The 19,382-nt window shown below is 38.0% G+C and overlaps 1 protein-coding gene and 2 non-coding genes across 4 annotated transcripts; 2 read left to right on the forward strand and 1 right to left on the reverse strand.

The window, feature by feature from the left end:
• The first annotated feature begins 1,333 nt into the window (after positions 1-1,333).
• On the forward strand, positions 1,334-1,493 carry LOC135596329 (U1 spliceosomal RNA). The gene has a single exon (XR_010480948.1). It is a non-coding gene; the product is annotated as a U1 spliceosomal RNA (small nuclear RNA).
• Positions 1,494-2,014: 521 nt separating this feature from the next.
• LOC135596318 (U1 spliceosomal RNA) lies at positions 2,015-2,174 on the forward strand. Its single transcript, XR_010480937.1, has one exon. It is a non-coding gene; the product is annotated as a U1 spliceosomal RNA (small nuclear RNA).
• Positions 2,175-2,610: 436 nt separating this feature from the next.
• On the reverse strand, positions 2,611-10,621 carry LOC103999658 (uncharacterized). 2 transcript variants are annotated; one of them, XM_009421467.3, is made up of 12 exons: positions 10,470-10,621; positions 10,248-10,337; positions 9,912-10,034; positions 9,658-9,822; positions 9,488-9,574; positions 9,218-9,342; positions 7,128-7,700; positions 6,895-7,020; positions 6,533-6,778; positions 6,371-6,442; positions 6,082-6,282; positions 2,611-3,577 (listed from the first exon to the last, which is right to left on the reverse strand). In XM_009421467.3, exons 1-12 carry the CDS (start codon positions 10,488-10,490, stop codon positions 2,863-2,865), a joined length of 2,544 nt encoding a protein of 847 aa, XP_009419742.2. In that variant the 5' UTR covers positions 10,491-10,621; the 3' UTR covers positions 2,611-2,862. The 2 variants fall into 2 exon arrangements, with proteins under 2 accessions (XP_009419742.2, XP_064941938.1); XM_065085866.1 differs by having other exon boundaries at positions 3,346-3,546.
• Between the last annotated feature and the right edge of the window lie 8,761 nt (positions 10,622-19,382).

Consider the following 19,382-nt stretch of genomic DNA (forward strand, 5'->3'; position numbering starts at 1 on the left):
TCCAGAAAAAAGCCTCTTCTCGTCCACTAATTAGACCGTCGGAGGGGTCGGGCCCAAGAGACGGCCCGACCTTTGTGCAGGTACACGACGACCACATTGCCAGGGGATTGCAGCTAACCGACTCGGTGGACCACATTCGGATCGGGTTGCTGCGAGCGCTCACCCAAAAGGCATCAAGAGGCTCTACCCGCGATCTTCGGCATCCGGGCCCCTGAACCAAGCCGTAACGTACCAAGATCACGGCTTAAACGGGTGCAGACCGCATCACCAACCTCATTCGACAGGGAGAAGAAGAAGAAGAAAGAGAAAAGGGAAAAAAAAAAAAAAGGGAGGGGATGATATGAAAGGAGTGAAAAGATCTCATTAGAATTGAGTTCTAAATTGATGGCATATATGTTTACTTACTGTGGTTAACTTATAAATATTCAAAAATTTTAACATGAGGCTATAAATAATAAAAATATGATTGTAAATAGTAATCTCTTAATAAATTTATTAGTTATGGTTAGTATCGAATTTGGTCGGTTTGGGTTAATCCGAGTTGGATCTCATTCTAAAATATAAATAACAGATTATATAGGTTTTGATTTGTATAGAATTTAGTTCTGAAATATAAATAATATATTACTTAATTTTTTGATAGTACAAAATTTAGTCATAGGGTTAATTCGAGTTAGATTTGTTTTAAAATATAAGTAATCAATTACTCTTTTTTTTTTGGTGTCGACTTTGATCGGATTGGGGCTAATCTAATATAACTTGTTTTCAAAATATTATCACCACACCATGGAAGTGGGTTTGCAACATTAAATATCAAAGTTTATATTTGGAGGTTGAAAATCTAATATGGAGAATCTTAGTACAAATTTAGATGGTTCAATTCTTTAGATCATTAATAAACCCATATTAAGGTGTGCTCGATAAAATTTCTTCGATATTCAAATTTATAAATATTTGAGACTATAAGTAAGGATTCAGAAAGTTGGGAGACTTATGCCTTGCTCTTAGAACCCTTATTTATAGTTGAGAACATATAACTGTAAGCACAGAATTCACAACGAAAAGTCCAACGACGACAGAGATCAGATGTATCTACGCATGCAAATTGTTGTTTCAATCAACTAACTAGCTTGCACGAAGGAAATTGTATTGATCACCCACCGTAAAATATCGATATCTCCTAATAGCAACGGACTTACGTTCGTTGGTGTTGTTCCAGTTTTGATACTCCTTTCCTCTCGCGACATTTCATTTCATTGTCCCACATCGTGGATTCTCGGAGCCGGAGAGGTTTGAGAGGCGCTTAAGAGAGAGCTTGGCCGAACATTTCACCATACTTACCTGGACGGGGTCGTCGGGCGATCAAAAAGGCCTGTGGCCTGGGCCCGCGACCTCCATTGCACGTGGGAGGGCCGCTGGTCTACCATCTCCCCAAGTGGGAGAGTGGACGTCGTAATTTGTGGCAGCGGGGGAACGCGTTCGCGCGGCCCCTATCTAAATTGAATTTAAGTTTTTTTTTATGATAATTAGCCACTTTATTAACTTATTAATGTTAATTAATATCAGGAGATGTTTCTTTCTAGAGCGGCCAATATCGCTGCTTTCAGGCTATGTATGCATGGTGCTTGGAGCTCCGAGGTAAGCTTGCATTTCTGAAGGGTGAGAAACGGGGAAAGGAACCGGTAGTTGATTACCTGGGGGGGATTAAAGCGTCCGAAGCCATGTCTGTGGCTCTCTAGTGTTCCGCTCTGCTATTTTGCTGCTGCTTCTCTTGCTCGGACTGCATAGGATGGTGCAGTATGGCTTCTATCGTCAGGCCGTGGCTCTCAACTTTTCCGTTCGAGGGATTTGGACTGTATCGAGCAATGACAACTAAAAACATTCCATCACAAAGAATCTCGTAATAACTCACTGCCTTTACGGAAACAGGGACGATTAGTCCCACATCGATTGGGACACGAAGACGTAAGGCGCAAGAGGCGCTTAAAACAGAGTCTTCGTCGTCCTTTTCTCCATACTTACCTGGACGGGGTCGATGGGCGATCAACAAGGCCCATGGCCTGGGCCCGCGACCTCCATTGCACTAGGGAGGGGCGCTGGTCTACCATCTCCCCAAGTGGGAGAGTGGACGTCGTAATTTGTGGCAGCGGGGGTACGCGTTCGCGCGGCCCCTACCAAAGTCTAACCAAGTTTTTCTTCTATAAATCCAAGTATGTTTAAAAGGCCATGGTTTTATCTTATGGCAGGCAATGCTTCTCCATTCTCTTCTACGGAACGGAACAATAATCAAACTGCCAAAGAACGTCTATATATAGGTGATAAATGCTTGCTGTATCTTATATTTGCCCAACCATGGGTGTGCATCTAGTTGACCTGGTTTGAGTGTTATCAGTGGGTCCTTAACGTGGCTGCTGGATCTACCAAAATCCCGACAAATCCCCAACTACGGGAGCGCGACAGCAGCTAATCATAAGTCTCCTTAGCAGCAGCGATCATGCTTGAGGCCCATTTATTACAAGCTATAACGTAGCAAATTTCAACTAAAAGGAACTTGCATACATAAAATCCTGAAAGACATGTATCATCTATCAATTGGCAGAAATCACTTGCTGTCCTATAAAAAAGGAATACATTGCAAGAATAATATAGTAGTCATGCGTGCCCCCATTAGCACCAAGAAAAGGCTTGTTAACATAATCCTCGTTTATGCACTTTGGCTGCCAGAGTAAACATGACTACATCAAACAGTTTGCGATGCAAGATGTGCTTAGTCCTTATATCGAATGTCTATTACAAATAAAACAATATTTCAACAAAAGAGCAGGATATGGAGGAAAGTTGATATCCCTATGGTGTGACAACTTAATGCCCAATGCCCTTCTTCGCTCTAAGAGATTCAAGGGCCTTCTCTCGGAGCTCAATCTCAAGCCTTTTTTCCTCGGATTCTGTTCCTTCTGCAACAGCCAAACGAGAAGTCGTTTTAATTGAAGCTTCACCATCTGATTTACCATTATCATATTTCTCAAAATCTGGAGGGGGTGTCACAGTATCGATTGACTTCACTTTTAGCTTCTCAGCATGGCGTTCTGATCTTTTCCGGTGTTTATCTTCACGCTTTCGACGCCTTTCCTCTTTGCGTAATCTTTTCTCATCCTTCCTTCTTCTCTTGGCTTCCTTATCTTCAGTATGAGAATCAGGCTCAGAAGCCTCATCTTCCCTTCTATGCCTATCAGACTTTTTATGCCTTTTTTTGGTACTCCTATATTTATGTGTATTAGTCTCGTCAGAATCCGAATGATTGCTGTGTGCTTGACTGCTTGTATCCATTTTTCTCTCAGATTTTTTAACAGATTCTGTTTCATAATGCGATTCTCTGTATGCATCGCTTCTTGATTTAGCCCTTTTTTCAGCATCTGATACAGAAAGATCCGCACGGGAGCTTTTTAAAACCAGCTCATTAGAAACTACTGAAGCAGATGCAACTTGCACGGTTATCTTAGTTGAGTGTTGTCTATCATAGGAAACTTCCATAGAATGTTTTTCACCCTGTACCCTTTCAGGACCATATTCAGTATAACTGGCAAGAAAAGACATGATAGTAACACATCCACATAGCTATTAGGCAAGATAATGCATGGTGATTTAAGTATTCCTTGCACAGAAAGCTTAAAAAGAAAGAAAAAAAAAACATTATCTTTCAAAACCAGGATTTGGTCCAAGCCACAGAACTGTGGAAGACATTTAACTTCGTTAGGAGCTTTAACTAATCCCAGAACAGAATGATTATTAGGTGTATGCAAATCTATAGAAAAAGAATTGCTTCTGAGAGTTATACACCAAAAACTGAATGGTGATCCACACTAATGCTCAAACTTGGCCAACAATAATGTTAGCAGTGCTGGCGGTAATGTCAATTCCATGGGGTTGGCTTTATGAATCTTTTCCCACTCTGAGCTTTGTTAAGGCCAGTATCCATACCCAAACTACTCGAATTCAACTAAAAATTAAGAAAACTTGAAAGCGAGATTGCCATTGAGTCAACCGGAATGGCTGATCCAGGTCAAGGATCAACGAAAACTAGTCCAGGGCCATTGAGCTTTGTTGAAGGCAGCATCACAAATCAAATTTTCTCTCAGTATTTCCAACGAATTTTTTTAGCTTTTCCTTCACATCTCTTCTTGTTTAGCCAGTGCATTTGTCCTTTGAATATAACCGAACAAATTTAAACAATTTCCTTCAATTTAGCCTGGACTAGTATATCCACAAATGCTTCAGATGCTAAATTTCTTATATAGTTTCTTTCTAACCAAGCACATCCACCTTATATCCTCATTTCGATGACAGTAATTTCTTGAAAACCACCCAACATTCTAGTTCATAAAGCAAACAATGAATTAAGATCTAAGTCAAAATTAATAAAATAACATAAATTTCATCATTCTTCATTGTCCACAAAAAGTTATTCTGTCACCCACCCTTCTTTCATTTTGGCCAACAGTCAATCTATTGTTTGTTTATGTGGTAGTTGTGGGTGCCTGCCAACACTATATTCTGGAACAAGAATAGTGTATCTTTAAGGGAATCGGTACACAGTCAAAGCCTATACAGAACAAAATTAGCCAATTTTTAGTTAAGAGATTCTCACATGAGACGACTCCTATAGGTACCAAAAATTTTCAGAAGAGTATGAGCATTAGAATGAAACTTGTATAAGCCAACAAGGATAGGAAGTTACAAAGGCTCACAAGATTGAAATATATTTCTGGTTGGTCATTGATATATAATTAGTACTGGAATAGATAGGCTGGATGGCATTTCAATTGAAAGCTAATTCGAAAATAAAAAAATAATGAAAGGCCACTACAAAGTATATTAATGGTAACATGTGCATGCACATGCTGTGAATAAAACATAATCTGTGGACATGACATGAATAAATATTAACGTCAAAGCACAAATACTAATTATTATGAGCAATATAGTCAAACATATAAATGTCAAAGTATGACATGGATAAATAATTAGGTTGAGATGCATGGCTTATACTCAAAAGAGTACTTGGTCACCAAAATGAAAATCAAAGAGGTAAGTTTCCCCAAAAGAGGTGATGCTACTTGGCTTTTTTTTTTCCCTCCTGCACTGTGATCAATTTGGATGGTATTAATCAACCAAGCAGGATGATTTTTGATTGAGAATAACAGTCCTAGTTAATACAAGGTGATCCATTCAATAATTGATCTGCCTCAGCCAAGCTCGGCCTTTTAAGTGAATAGATTGATTTGGATGGAATAAAAAACTTCAACCATTGTTGTCAGCTACATTAAACAGTCTATTAAAAGATACTAATATATTCAGAGTTCGTATGATGAATGTTAATTAGGGACATTGAATTCAAATCAGAAACAGTGAGCCAATGCTCAGAGAGACTGAAATTGAACTTGGTAGAGGACTGCTTTAACTCTCATCTCTTCTTTTTCCTCTTGAAGGTCAGATTGCCGTCTTGCTCTAGATCTACTCTATAACCCATCAGTTTAACTTAAATGTCTCTTGCTTTTCTTTTTCACTTGCCACCCCACTTTATTCATCTATCAGCTTAATCATCTTATTTTATACTACTACAACAACAACAATAACAACAAAGCTGTAAGTCCCAGAAGCCCCAAAATCTTATTTTCTTACCCCAAAATTTTTGCATAAACTATCCTTATACCTAGTTTTCTGACTTCATTCAGTAGTCTCAATTTGATGGTCAAGATCATCTTCAATTTGTTTTTGTTCACCAGTCTGTTACTAATTATAGATTACTGATTTTAGGGACTAATGCAAATTGTGTTATTAGTTCTATTCTGTCTCAGTTTTAACACCAATAATGATTTTTGTTAGACTGTACTAACATATTTAGGTATGCTTTTAAAAACTTGATAATCATAAATGCTTGCTGACCTATTAATTCCCTATTGAAATTAAAAAAAAAATTGCTGAGTATCTGGGAGGAACCATAAGGGGACATGGGGACGTGTGCTTGAGAACAGGAAAGAATGAAACAAGAGAAGAGAAAAGCAAAAGGAGAATGTTATTCACCTTTTACATTCAGTTTCCTTATTTTTTATGCCCATGTTAGAATGACGATCTTGGTTGCTTGGAGAGTGATCAACTTCTAACCCGTTATTAGAAAACTCTTCTTGGCTGAATTTTTTGGCATGAAACCTTTTCTTCTTCATATCAGCTGCTGAATCTCTACCTTTCTTGGATGAGGAATCAGTTCTACAGTATGCATCCTCCCTGAAAATTAGAATGTGGATAGATAACAGGACTGACATGAGATTCAAGTATAATTCAAAACCAAAGAAGCCAAAAGAATAAACTTAACCTGACAACATAAGACTCTTCATTGTTGTCATTTATTTCTTGGATGTTGTTAGGCAATCGTTTTTCAGACAGCCTGCAAGATCATTTGGTGACCAATCTCTATGATAAACTGATAAACCTCAAAGGTAGGAGCAATGACAAAAAATACTACATAGGCATGTACCTATTTCTTCTTGTTGGACTTTTTCTCAAATGGCTAGGGGAATCTGACTGCTCTGAAGAGTTCTCTGATGGTACATCATAATCTTTGCTGTGGATGTCATTCTGATCCCTGGAATCTGGACTGGAAGACCTAGAAGAAACTGTTAAAATGTGTGGAAGGGGATCCAAGATGTTGCCCTTGAAGTCCGAATGATCAACCACCTCTCTATGCAAGGTGTGATGAACTGGTGATCTCTTCTCACGAGCCCTGAGTAAAAGAAGTTATGATAAGAATGTCTGTACTGCAATATTTGTATGGCACACTTTCCATTAAGATGTCAATCTATAGACAACTGGGAAACAGGATACAGCCTTAAGAACCACCTCTTGGGTGAATATTTATCCCGACGCCTTTTGGAGTCATAACCATTACTTCTGGTATCTGTTTCCCTACTTGAACCTCTATGAGCTGGATAAGATGGGCTAATACTCCTGTGAGGACTGCTACTCCTGCACATGTATCAGCACATGAGACAAGATATACAAAGTGCAATGTTAGCAATAACATTTGCAATAATCAGTTAATTTAAAACAGGTACAATTTTCTGTGTCAACACCTCTTTCTTGCCCGCAGAGACACTTGAGAATCTCCACCATAATTTCCAGGTGAATGCAGAGACCTCTTTTGCTGTTGAAACCGGTTTCGAGGTGATCTCCAAGGAGACACGGCCTTATCTCTTGCAGGAGATAAAGACCTACGCCTGATAGGAGACACACGGCGTGCAGCAGGTGGTCTCCGTTGGCGTGATGGGGAAGGCGATCTCCGATGGCGTGATGGGGAAGGCAATCTCCGATGGCGTGAAGGGGAAGGCGATCTCCTGCGGTTTTGAACTGGGGACCTATGGCGTGAGGGAGGAGACCTACAGCGCAACAATGGAGATCTTCGTCCATAAGGAGATTTTCGTCGGATGGGTGACGGTGATCTTCGTCTCGGTGATCTGCGCCTTGAAGGTGACCAGTTGCTCCGTGGGGAATATGTATGACGGGGAGAAATCGACCTTCTAGCTGGAGACTTATACTGCCTTTCAGATGACATGGCACGCCTATGTGGAGAATGATACCTTCTACTAGGAGAAAGTGAATGCCCTTGGGAATGAGATGAAAGAGATCGACTTCTTGATCGTCCTTCTCTGGTAAATGAAACATGTAAAAGAGCTCTGTTTTCATTACCCAAGCAACAGCATAAAAAAAAGTTGATCATGGAAATAAGAGTGAACTCGAAGATATAGGAAACAAATATGTCCAGATAATGGAAGTAACCATGCAGCAGAAGGCTGTTGTATAATTGATATATGAATTTGACAAAGGCAGTGCCAAATATCTGGTTCAACAAATAGCATTGGTTGTCCACAAAAAAAGACAAACATATATTATTGATGGTTTTAATGATATTCATAACAGAGAGCATGATAAAGAACCTAAGCTTCTATATTAGTAGCAGAGTCATTGTCATAGCATCAAGGACTGTAGCTGCCAAACCGGGGATAGTAAATAAAGTAACTGTTGCATTGATTAAGAAATAATTTCAAATACTTGAATAATGATACTCAAATATTGTTTCATTGATTAAGAAATAATTTCAGGAAATGTATGACAAACAGGAACTAAGATGATTTCCAAATTTAAGCTAATTAGGATTGAATTACTCAGAAACTATGCTCACCTCCAATAAGCTAAACATAAATCCAAGTTACCCAACAACATTATGGAATTAAATATATCATTATTTAATAGTACTTGAAGTTAGTGATAAAGTGAACCAGTATACTATCGGATCTCAAATAGAATAAAATTTCTGTAGAAAATCACAAAAGAGAAGACACAGAAGCTGATTTGCTGAACGACCTGTTTGGTGAAGAAATCCTTCTGAAGAAAGATCATATTTATCCTATTAAAATAGGTGATAATACCTAAGTTAAATGATCACAAATTGAACAAATAAAAAATAGCAACCAAATACGAGAATTATGATTCAAGTGTAGAGAAATGTAAAGCCTAAAGGGAACAAGAAGAAAAAACTTAGCTTATAACACAATCAAGCTCACAACATCAAAAGATTGCAAGTAAATATTACTCCTCCAATATTACTAAAATATTTGAAATATATAACAAGAGATAAGTCCATTCCTATCTCTGGGGAATAACAAACAGTAGACCGATCTTTACCTCACGACACCAGTGAAAAACAAGCATGTGCCACAATCAATGGTTGCAACCCCTACATGCTATAGTAAGATTATTTGGAACATTCCTGTCCTCAAGGAAACATCATCAAGTCTTGCATATAAAAACAAACAACACACTTTCTAAAAGGAGACCCATGTCAACCGAGACAGTGAATTCCACATCCAGTTTATACTTGGTTTTCCTTCTGTCTCACTTCAAAATGTTATCCTAACAGTGGATTATGTAGTTTTCTCAGAGTAAAAGAAAAAATCCTATGGTATACAGAATGAGTCAACTAGCTTACACATTTCAAGAAATGAAAGTCAAGTAAAGTCGGTCTTGATTCCCTTCGTCAAGTTGCAATATCAACAGAGTAAGAAATTAAGCCCTAATACAAATAACATTTGGCATGTATGAAAATTTACAAACTGCAAAGGACAGGTCTGGTAGTAATAAATGTGGTGAGCATGTTGATACTAACCGTCTTTTTAATCTTGGACTCTGCTTTGTCTCCATATCTCTCTCCTCAGACTGAACTCTGGAATCCTTTGGCAGTGAATGTTTTAAACTCGAGCCAGATACAGCAGTAATGCCGGCCTCAGCGTCCTACAGTAGTTTGAGGTAAAGAAGTATATGAACCCAAATAATCGCACAAGCTCTGAATGGCATAGAGAGACAACCATGAGTTAACTTTTTAAAAAAAATCTTAAATGTATCAAAGAAAAAACTCTGGATCAGAAAAGTTAAATACCATCCTCTTCTGCTTCTCTTGCTCGAACTCTCTTCCCTCTTTCTCCTTTCTCTTCTGTATTTCCTGAGTGATTCTTTCACTCTCCGCCTGCAACACAAACAATGCATTAGAACACAGAGTTAACAAGAACAATGCAACAGTACCACAGAAGTAATAAAATTCAAAGGAACCATTCTCTTTTTCAATTCCTCTTCTTTGGCATCCAAGAACTGCTGCGGAACACCGCTGGCATTATTTTGTGCACTGAGGAGAAGTCCCCAAAGCTCCTTCATGAACTTCCCTGTATTTTTTTCCAGGAATCCTGTAAGCTGGATCTGAATCTGTTTCCCGTCCACCTGCATAAAAACTTGGAATAGTACATTCAGTACTGAGTGGTCTATGTAACCACGGTCTACCAAAAGCATAGACAGTCGAAACAGCATGCCTTGCCATCGAGGAGTCCATAAACAAAGTTGATGAGAACTTCATCCTCGAAACCAAGTAGCTCAGTAGCCCTAGTTGCAATCCATGGCCTGATCACGTCCATCTTTACCTTTGTAACATCCACCTGATCAGAATAAGATTCAATCTTGTAAGCGGTGAACTAGAGAAAGAAACTTCTCAAGTTACAGAATCTAAGACACTCCAGATTCTATTCAATAATGCATTAAACTAACGGACAGAGTTTGTCTAGAAATCTTCCGATCTACACCCCAGACTTGAAGAGAAATGAAACTCCAAACACAATTCGAATTACAGGTCGATCTGATGAGCAACTCACCGGGTGATCGAGCACGGGAGCGAACTTTTGAGTCTTGAGCAGCTTCGCCTGCTTGTTGGAGAAGCGGGTATCCTGCTCCGCTGAGGTGCCCTGAAGTCAGCATCGGGGAGCCATTAGAACCCTAACCGATCCCCTCGGCCACGACAAACCGCAGCAGGAAGAGTTCGACAGAAGATTCGAAATCGAAAGGGAGATATCGGATGAAAAGAGGGTTTCGCTTACCCGAAAGAAGCCGCCCGACATCTTCCTCTTCCTCTAGGGTTTCAAACGCGGAGGAAGAGGGTGAGTGAGAAATGAGGAGCACCGAAACCCCCCCGAACTCGAAACGCTGCTATGACGCGAGGATTGGTTTTGGTTTCGCCCCAAAGACCCGACGCATCGAACCGAGCCGCACGCGAGTCGCACTTAATAGGAGACCGCGGCGTTGGAGCGAAGGATATGAACGGGCCAGCGTTCCTGAAACGGGTGAGGCCCATGAAGCCTAGTTATTATAACTGTTGACTGCGAGTTCCATATAACGGCCCCGTTATAGAGAGGCGTAGAGATATCACGGGTGTAACAAACCGCTGGTCCCACCAGATCATGGCCGTCAATCCATCATCTACTGGCTCCTTGCGTTTCAGATGATAGACCACAATCAGAGAAAGTGAGCCTCCATGTCCACACACTCGTAACCAACGGAAGAGACAAGTACGAACAGTTCTATCGGGATCGTGGACGCATCTTTTCCTGTCACAGAGGACGCTCTTCACGTTGTTTGGTTCCTCGGTAAATATTCCCACCTAAGATAAGAATAACTCCCTTTTATACGTTCAAGTAATGTGTCCATTGAATGCATGAAATGAATGAACAATATTAATGAAATGCAGTAACTCAATATACAAACGGCCATTTCTTGCTTTCTCATTCTTTGTCTCCTCCATCGGTAGATAGAATCTACCAGTCAATTCAACCAAAACAGAGGAAACAGTAGCCTGTGAAGAACAAAGTCTTTCTATGCTCCTCCCCTATGTTGAGCTCACAGCTCATACATCCCTCTTAGTATAAGAGAAAAAACAGTATACCCAGTTTTGACTTATTCTTCCCTTTCATCCTTTCGATGTTGAGAGAACTATCAAGGCGTATGCATATGGTTTTGCGTCTTCTTCTCCTACATGTCAAGGGTTGTCTCGCCAGCAGACGAGCATGGTGATGCAGCAGCGCGCATGATGTAGAACCTAGCTCGATGCTCCTTTACGAAGCACGGGCACCGGCATGAGAAGGACCTCGGCGGCATCGTCGTGCTTTCCTTGCGCTAGCTCTGTGTCCTACTATTTCGTTTGGTAGACCTATCAATTTCTCATTCGTCTAAATTGTTAGACTACACAGTTTTATCCATTTCTAATTAAAATTAGTTATTATAAAATTTTCATTTAAATTTTACTTTTTATTTCTGTAATCTAAGAAATAATTATAAAATATTTCTAAATATAATATTATTATATTTATTAGTATATTAAACGAAAATTAATATTAAATAAATATATAAATTAAAAAATTTCTTAAATAAAGGGCTAACCTCCTCTTATTTAAAGGGAGGGATTCCTATCATTCATTCCTCATTAAACTTAGAAATGGAAGGACGAAGACTTATATCCTATTGATCTTCATCAAACCTAGAAATAAAAGGACGAAGACTTATATCCTATTGAGTAGAGGTAGATTTTCTATCTTTCTTGAAAAATCTATTTTTAAATTTTATTTTTAAGATTAAAATATATTATAAATAATTCAAAAATATTTCTTAATCCTTTATATGTCAAAATTTTATTGTTAAATTAAAATAAGTTATCTAAAATTTTTAAGATATTCTTTGATCCCTTTTTAAAGTTTTTATTTTTGGATTAGAAAATATTAAAAATATTCATGTCATATATGTTGAATACATGATACCTGATTTTTTTATATTTAAATTAAGAATGCTATTTCATCATATTATAGTTTATCTTTTAAACTTATCTGGATTAAAATATGTTATAAGTAGTTCAAAAATATTTTTTAATCCTTTAAGTGTTAAAATTATATTGTTAGATTAAAATAAGTTATCTAAAATTTTTAAAATATTTTTTGATCCATTTTAGGGTTTTTATTTTTTATTATTCATGTTATATGTATTGAATACATGATATCTTATTTTTATATTTGAATTAAGAATACTATTTTCTCGTATTGTAGTTTATCTTTTAGTCTTACATTTTAGTATGTTATTAATTTTTAATGACTTGGTCAATAAATATCTATGCTTGATAATAATTTTATTATGTTACAATTTGAAATTGAAGAAATTGATTAGGATTTAGATTGAAATAGCTCATAGGCTAAGCCAAACTAAACCCATACAACAGGTTAAGCCTAACTTATAGGTCAAATCATAGCCCACAAGCTAGGCCTAATCAATAGGTCAGGCTCAACCCCCAAGTCAAACCCTAGCCTACAAGCTAGCTTAGCCCAACCCAATACGGATAGTCACGTGCGATGCACATGACTAGTCCATGGGCCATAGGTTAGCCTAGCATAGTATGGTGCATACATAGTCATGTACAGTGCAGATGACTAGTACATGGATTGACCCAACCTAGCCTACTATTATCTAGTTAGATTTGAACCCAAACATTGATTGAATTAAACCATATTTGATTAATTTATATCAATTCATGATTCCAAATTGATTGACTTACTCAAGTCTATTTAACTTAAATTGAACGTAATCTAATCTAAATTATAATAATATAGGGTGGTTCCAAACTAATTAAATAAGGATTAGAGATTGATTCAATTAGTTTCTAGTTAAATCAAGTTCAATTGGAATGATTGAACTAGGGTTTCAAGTTAATTGAGAGCTACTCTAAATAATCATCACTCTAGTATATAGATGGCATCATTTGAAGCTCTTTATAGGATAAGATATAGATCACTTGTGTATTGAGATGAGGTGGGAGAATAAAAGCTTTTGGGGTCTCAATTAATTCAAAGAGATGTGTTGAATCTCGTATTTTGATGATAAAACCACTTGATATATGTTTATGATTTAATCTGTGTTTTGAGTGACACAAGATGCTTCGATCATAATGAGACAATTAAAACAGAAAAAATCATGTTGTGCCGGAGGAACATGTTAGAAGATTGGACGTCGGGCCGCTGGATCGGTCGACGTATCGACAGAAGGCTTCGGGCCGTGGACTTGGGCATCGGGCCAAGAAGAGCGGGTATTGTGCCAAGGATATTGGAGTTGCGGAGTCAACTGGTCGATTGGGCAATAGGCCGCAGGAGAGGACGATGCGCCAAATAATCGGACGAAGCATCGAGGGACCAATGACATGTCGGACAACTTGCTTAATTGCTTAGGATTAATTGTCTCGATAGAAGTTTTGTTTTACAAGTGCAGGATTAACTAGGATGGAAGTAAGACATGTAGCAGAAGTTGTGCTGGAGTCAAGACTATGATCACATTGGGAGTTCGAGAGTTCGACGGAAGTCCAGACGGTCGTCGGAGGTTCTGCGGGAACAAATCCGAGAAGTCTAGGAGCTTGCCAAAGAAGCTCGTCGGAACTCGCTAAGTGGATCATCGCAAGTCCAGGAGTTTGCCAGAAGTCCGCCAGAGCATCGCTGAAGGTTCGTCGGATGTTCGCCGGAAGTTCGTCGGAAGCTCGCCGAAAGAAGCTATTGACGCACCGGAGCAAGTTGTAGTAAATGTCTTAAGAAATGTCGTAGTTAGCATGTAGATTAAGTTAGGAATGGGAGGTGATCCTATTAACTTAATCTGGGGGCAATTGGGCCCTTGACAGACCCAAATTGGGCTGAATGGATCAACCCATTCAGACCAGAATTTCTACCAGGCGGTGGCACCGCCAGGGTCGGCGGTGGCACCGCTCAGGAGAAGGTCTCCTAGGAATGCTGGGTGGTGCAACCTCCCCAGGCAGGCGGTGGCACCGCTTGGGCTTAGTCTCCAAGCGAGACTAGGCAGTGCAACCGCCCTTGTCAAGCGGTGGCACCGCCTAGAGGCTCAGTCTCCAAGCTGCTAGGCGGTTGTACCACCCCAGTCAAGAGGTGGTACCGCCAGGACCCCGAAAATCCGAGAAAAGATATTTTTGAGCTCCAATTTCAAACTAGTTTGGGGCCTATATATACCCCACCCTTTCCTGTATGAAAGGGCACCGAAAGCTTGATCTTACTCTGTGATTTTAGAGCTCAAAAGTGTTGTAAAGTCTAGAAGTTCTCCTCCCTCTTTTCTTCCAAGTTTTGATCTTTCAAGAGAGGAGAGAAAAGTTTGTAAGTGTTGTCTTCTAAGCCCGTTAAAAGGAGTGAAACTGTAAAAGGGTGGTTGGCCTTCGCCTATTGAAGGAAGGCCTCTAGTGGACGTCGGTGACCTCGTTGGTGGAGGAAGCCAAAAGTGGATGTAGGTCAAGATTGACCAAACCACTCTAAATCTTGGTTTGCATTTACTTTGAGCATCTTATCTTTACTACAAACCTCCTCACTAGCTTACTGTCTTATGCTCATTTACGAACATGTTTCATAGTTAAGTATTTTCTAAATCGGCATTAAGATGGAAATCGGTTTTATCGTACGAACATCATATTTCAGTTTACGCTTACATTTTGATTTCTATCTTAACTGCAAACTGCCTTCCTTGCTTTACTTCTAATACGTTTCTGTAAGCTTTCAAAGTTATTATCTGCACGAAACGACTTTTACGTCGGAATCGGATTTTAACGTACGAACGCAGTTTTAATCGTCAAAAGTTTTCCGCTGCACTAATTCATCCCCCCCCCCTCTTAGTGCTCTTGATCCTAACAATTGGTATTAGAGCCTGGTATTTCTCATTTCGGATTTACACCCAAGAGAAATGGCTCTTCATGACTTTCAAGAGGGTTTATCGGTTGTTTGTCCACCGTTGTTTAACGGATTGGACTACACTTATTGGAAAACTCGAATGATATATGAAATGGTTGTTTAAATATTGAACTAATTGTACTACACTTATTGGGATCCTAAAATAACCACAATACAAGAAACAAAATATTTAAATATTTTTTCACTTGAAGAACTAATTGGTTCGTTGATGATAGATGAAATGGTGCACAATGCACATGATGAACATAATGAACAAAATCACCTTCCAAAGAACAGGAAGGATTTGGAACTCCGGACAAATGAATACCACTTGAGCGATGACTCAAGTGATGAGGACAATGATGAACTTGAACTTCGAACATTAAATCTTAATAAGTTTATTAAACAAAAATCTAAAATAAACAATGAACTTGAATGGAGGAAGAGGCCAAAGAAGAGGAAGGCAACCAAGGATGAATCAAAAACTTCCAAAGGTGAAACGACAAATTGGGCTTTGACGAGCTTCGACTACAAGGTAAGTAACTCAACCCCCTTAATTTATTTTGAAATTACTTGATGTTTTCCATAATGCATTTTCTTTTTTTGGTATAGAATTAATTTTCTTGAAAATTACATGTTTAAAAAAAATGAAAATGCAAAAATTATGACCAGTAGTTTTGAAAATAATCATGAAAAATACATATTTTATGATAAACAAATAAAATGATTTTGATTGAAAATATGAAATCATACTATATGTGGTTAAGAAGTAATAATGTGTATCACATTGATTTCCATTGTTATTTCTCGATTTTGATTAAATAAAATCATGTTTGATTTGAAGAAATGCATAATGATGTAATATTAAATATTTTGATACCATGATTGACAATTTTATGCATGAGATTTTAAGTTATACATGATCATAAGCATATGTTATTTTCATAAGTGTATTTGAAAAACATATGGTAAAAATGTGCCCGAATGCATGAACTTGTTAAGATTATTTTTCGGACTTTCTTGATTAAATGATCAAATCACTTAATTGCCATAATGATTTTACACTATTACATGCCTTAATAACATGTTGAAAATTATGTGTTTTAGATACAAAAATTTCCATGATCATGAGCATGTTTTATCTTCATGATTGAATTTGAAAATCTATTGCAAAACCATATCCGAATACATGAAAGTGTTAAATTTCATTTTCGAATTTTCTTGATCCTAACAATTCATTTTTGAGAATATATTGATCTTGATGGTTTTATGACGAAATTCATTTTTCGATCCTAAACGTTGATGCATATTTTTATTTAGCATAAAAGAAAAGAACATGTATGTATGAAATAAACCACTTGAATTAAAACAACTAAAAAGTGGAAAGGTTTCTTCTTGAAAAATTTATTTTTTTGACTTTATTGATTTTTTAAAAAGGGAAATTAATGAATCTATCTGTATTACTTTTGTGAATCTCTTTAAATTGATCTTGATTTGATGATTTAAATGAGCTTTATCTTGATTTTTTGAAATTTGTAAATTGAGATTTCTTATGCTTAAATCAAGATTTTATATGCATAAATTAATATCTTGTTCTCTTACAAGATTGAATGAATTCTATCTTTTTCATGATCTCCTAAGAACTCTTTATGTTATTTATTTAAGAGGAGATTTGTTAAAAATGAATCAAGGTTTCTTTTGATTTTTCAAAATTATAACTTGAGTATTCATTTTATAAATCAAGATTGTTTATATGTTCTCTCATGACATCTTTTAAGGCTTATGACTTGAATTTTGTTATGTGAAATTCTTTGAATGTATGAAATACATCTCATCACCTAAAATTCTTCTTGATATTCCTTATGTGATGATATGAATATATGAAATATTCATTAATTTGTTTTGATGTATACAAATAAGAAGTTTCGATCATGCATGGTAGGATGTAATTTGACAAATTTGGTACCATCATGATGTAAAATAAATGATGATTTTATATTTTATGATTTGGTATGATGCATGCAATGATTAAATATTCATGAATTTGAAATGATGCATGCAATACTTATGACAATGATGTACATGATGTATTGCATATGATATGTATCATGAATGCTTTAAATGATGAATGTTTGGTATCATGATCAACATGTTGATAAATGTTTAAAAATTTTAATATTTGAGTATCATGTATGATATGCCCATTAATGATGATTGATTTATTTTTCGGTATTGTGCATGAAAAATAAGGTTTTTGAAATTATGTATGTTTTAATTTGAATATATAATGATGCATAAATAAGATTGATACTTACCTTTGTCATAATCTGAAAATTGATATAAGGGACTTCCCTTCTTTTTGACAATGACAAAGGGGGAGCAAGAATTTCTAGCATGGACATCATGAAAAGAGGCAAACTAGCTAGCTTGCACAATTCAAGATAAAAACAAAAATTACAAAAGTGCTATCTTGCCTATCTCAAGAAGCAAAACATGCTAACTTGCCCATCTAGCAAAGTTGACAAAATTTACATATTTCAAGAAGCAAGAGTTGCCTTCTTGAACATCTCTAATTTGCGAGCTTGCATGATATAGAAGTTGCTATATCAAAAGAAGCAAAAGTGCTATCTTGTATGTTGTAAACCTTGTATATCTAAAACTTGATAGCTTGAATGTTTTAAGCATGATGTAACACTTGCTAAATTTTCTAGCTTCAAAACTGCATGATGATAAAACCTAATATTATGTTTTTTCTGCAATAAGTTGAATTAATACTACAAACATAAGAATAGTTGTACTTCTCTTTTTTGTTGATAACAAAGGGGGAGAAGTATGTTGATGACATGACATGTTATGCATAAGTTTATGATGACATGTTGCTTGGATTTTTGAATCCAAGAGTTTCTATCAATATGGCATATTGATAGGGGGAGTGTGTTTAAACTCCGGGAGTTAAGGTTAACTCCGTCATCAAGTGGTTGTCATCATCAAAAAGGGGGAGATTGTTGAATCTCGTATTTTGATAATGAAACCACTTGATATATGTTTATGATTTAATCTACGTTTTGAGTAATGCAGAATGCTTCGATCAGGATGAGACAATTAAAGCAGGAAAAATCATGTTGTGCCGGAGGAATATGTCAGAAGATTGGACGTCGGGCCGGTGGATCGGTTGACGTATCGACAGAAGGCTTCCGGCCATGGACTCGGGCATCGGGCCAAGAAAAGCGGGTATTGTGCCAAGGATATCGGAGTTGCGGAGTCAACTGGCCAATTAGGCAATAGGCCGCAAGAGAGGACGATGCGCCGAATAATAGGACGAAGCGTCGAGGGACCAATGACATGTCGGACAACTTGGTTAATTGCATAGGATTAATTATCTCGATCGAAGTTTTGTTTTACATGTACAGGATTAACTAGGATGGAAGTAAGACATACAGCAGGAGTTGCGCCGGAGTCAAGACTATGATCACGATGGGAGTTCGAGAGTTCGACGGAAGTCCGAACGGTCGTCGGAGGTTCTGCAGGAACAAATCCGAGAAGTCTAGGAGCTTGCCAAAAAAGCTCGTCGGAACTCGCCAAGTGGATCATTGCAAGTCCAGGAGTTTGCCGGAAGTCTGCCGGAGCATCGCTGAAGGTTTGTCGGATGTTCGCCGAAAGAAGCGATTGACGCATCGAAGTAAGTTGTAGTAAATGTCTTAAGAAATGTCGTAGTTAGTATATAGATTAAGTTAAGAATGGGAGGTGATCCCATTAACTTAATCTGGGGACAATTGGGCCCTTGATAGACCCAAATTGGGCCGAATGAATCAACCCATTTAGACCAGAATTTCTGCCAAGTGGTGGCATCGCCAAGGAGAAGGTCTCCCAGGAAAGCTGGGCGGTGCAACCGCCCCAGGCAAGCGGTGGCACCGTCTGGGCTCAGTCTCCGAGCGAGACTGGGCGGTGCAACCGCCCTTGTCAGGCGGTGGCACCACCTAGAGGCTCAGTCTCCGAGCTGTCAGGCGGTTGTACCGCCCTAGTCAGGAGGTGGTACCGCTAGGACTCCGGAAATCCGAGAAAATACATTTTTGAGCTCCAAATTCAAACTAGTTTGGGGCTTATATATACCCCACCCTTTCCTGCATGAAAGGGCACCAAAAGCTTGATCTTACTCTGTGATTTTAGAGCTCAAAAGTGTTGAAAAATCTTGGGGGCAACATCACATGCGCAGCGGAAGAACAAGAAAATAAAATCCCCGATTCCCAAAGAGATGTTCGTCGT

The sequence above is a fragment of the Musa acuminata genome, chromosome BXJ1-10, assembly GCF_036884655.1.
Source record: "Musa acuminata AAA Group cultivar baxijiao chromosome BXJ1-10, Cavendish_Baxijiao_AAA, whole genome shotgun sequence".
In the NCBI taxonomy this organism is placed as follows: Eukaryota; Viridiplantae; Streptophyta; class Magnoliopsida; order Zingiberales; family Musaceae; genus Musa; species Musa acuminata.

What these genes read in the sequence shown, in the direction of transcription:
- LOC103999658 (XM_009421467.3), bottom strand. Translation starts at nt 10,490, where the DNA reads ATGTCGGGCGGCTTCTTTCGG. An exon ending in AGTCCAAGATTAAAAAGACG is followed by an intron (nt 7,701 to 9,217) that starts GTTAGTATCAAC and finishes TTCATTTACCAG; the next exon opens with AGAAGGACGATCAAGAAGTC. An exon ending in GATAAATATTCACCCAAGAG is followed by an intron (nt 6,779 to 6,894) that starts GTGGTTCTTAAG and finishes TCTTTTACTCAG; the next exon opens with GGCTCGTGAGAAGAGATCAC.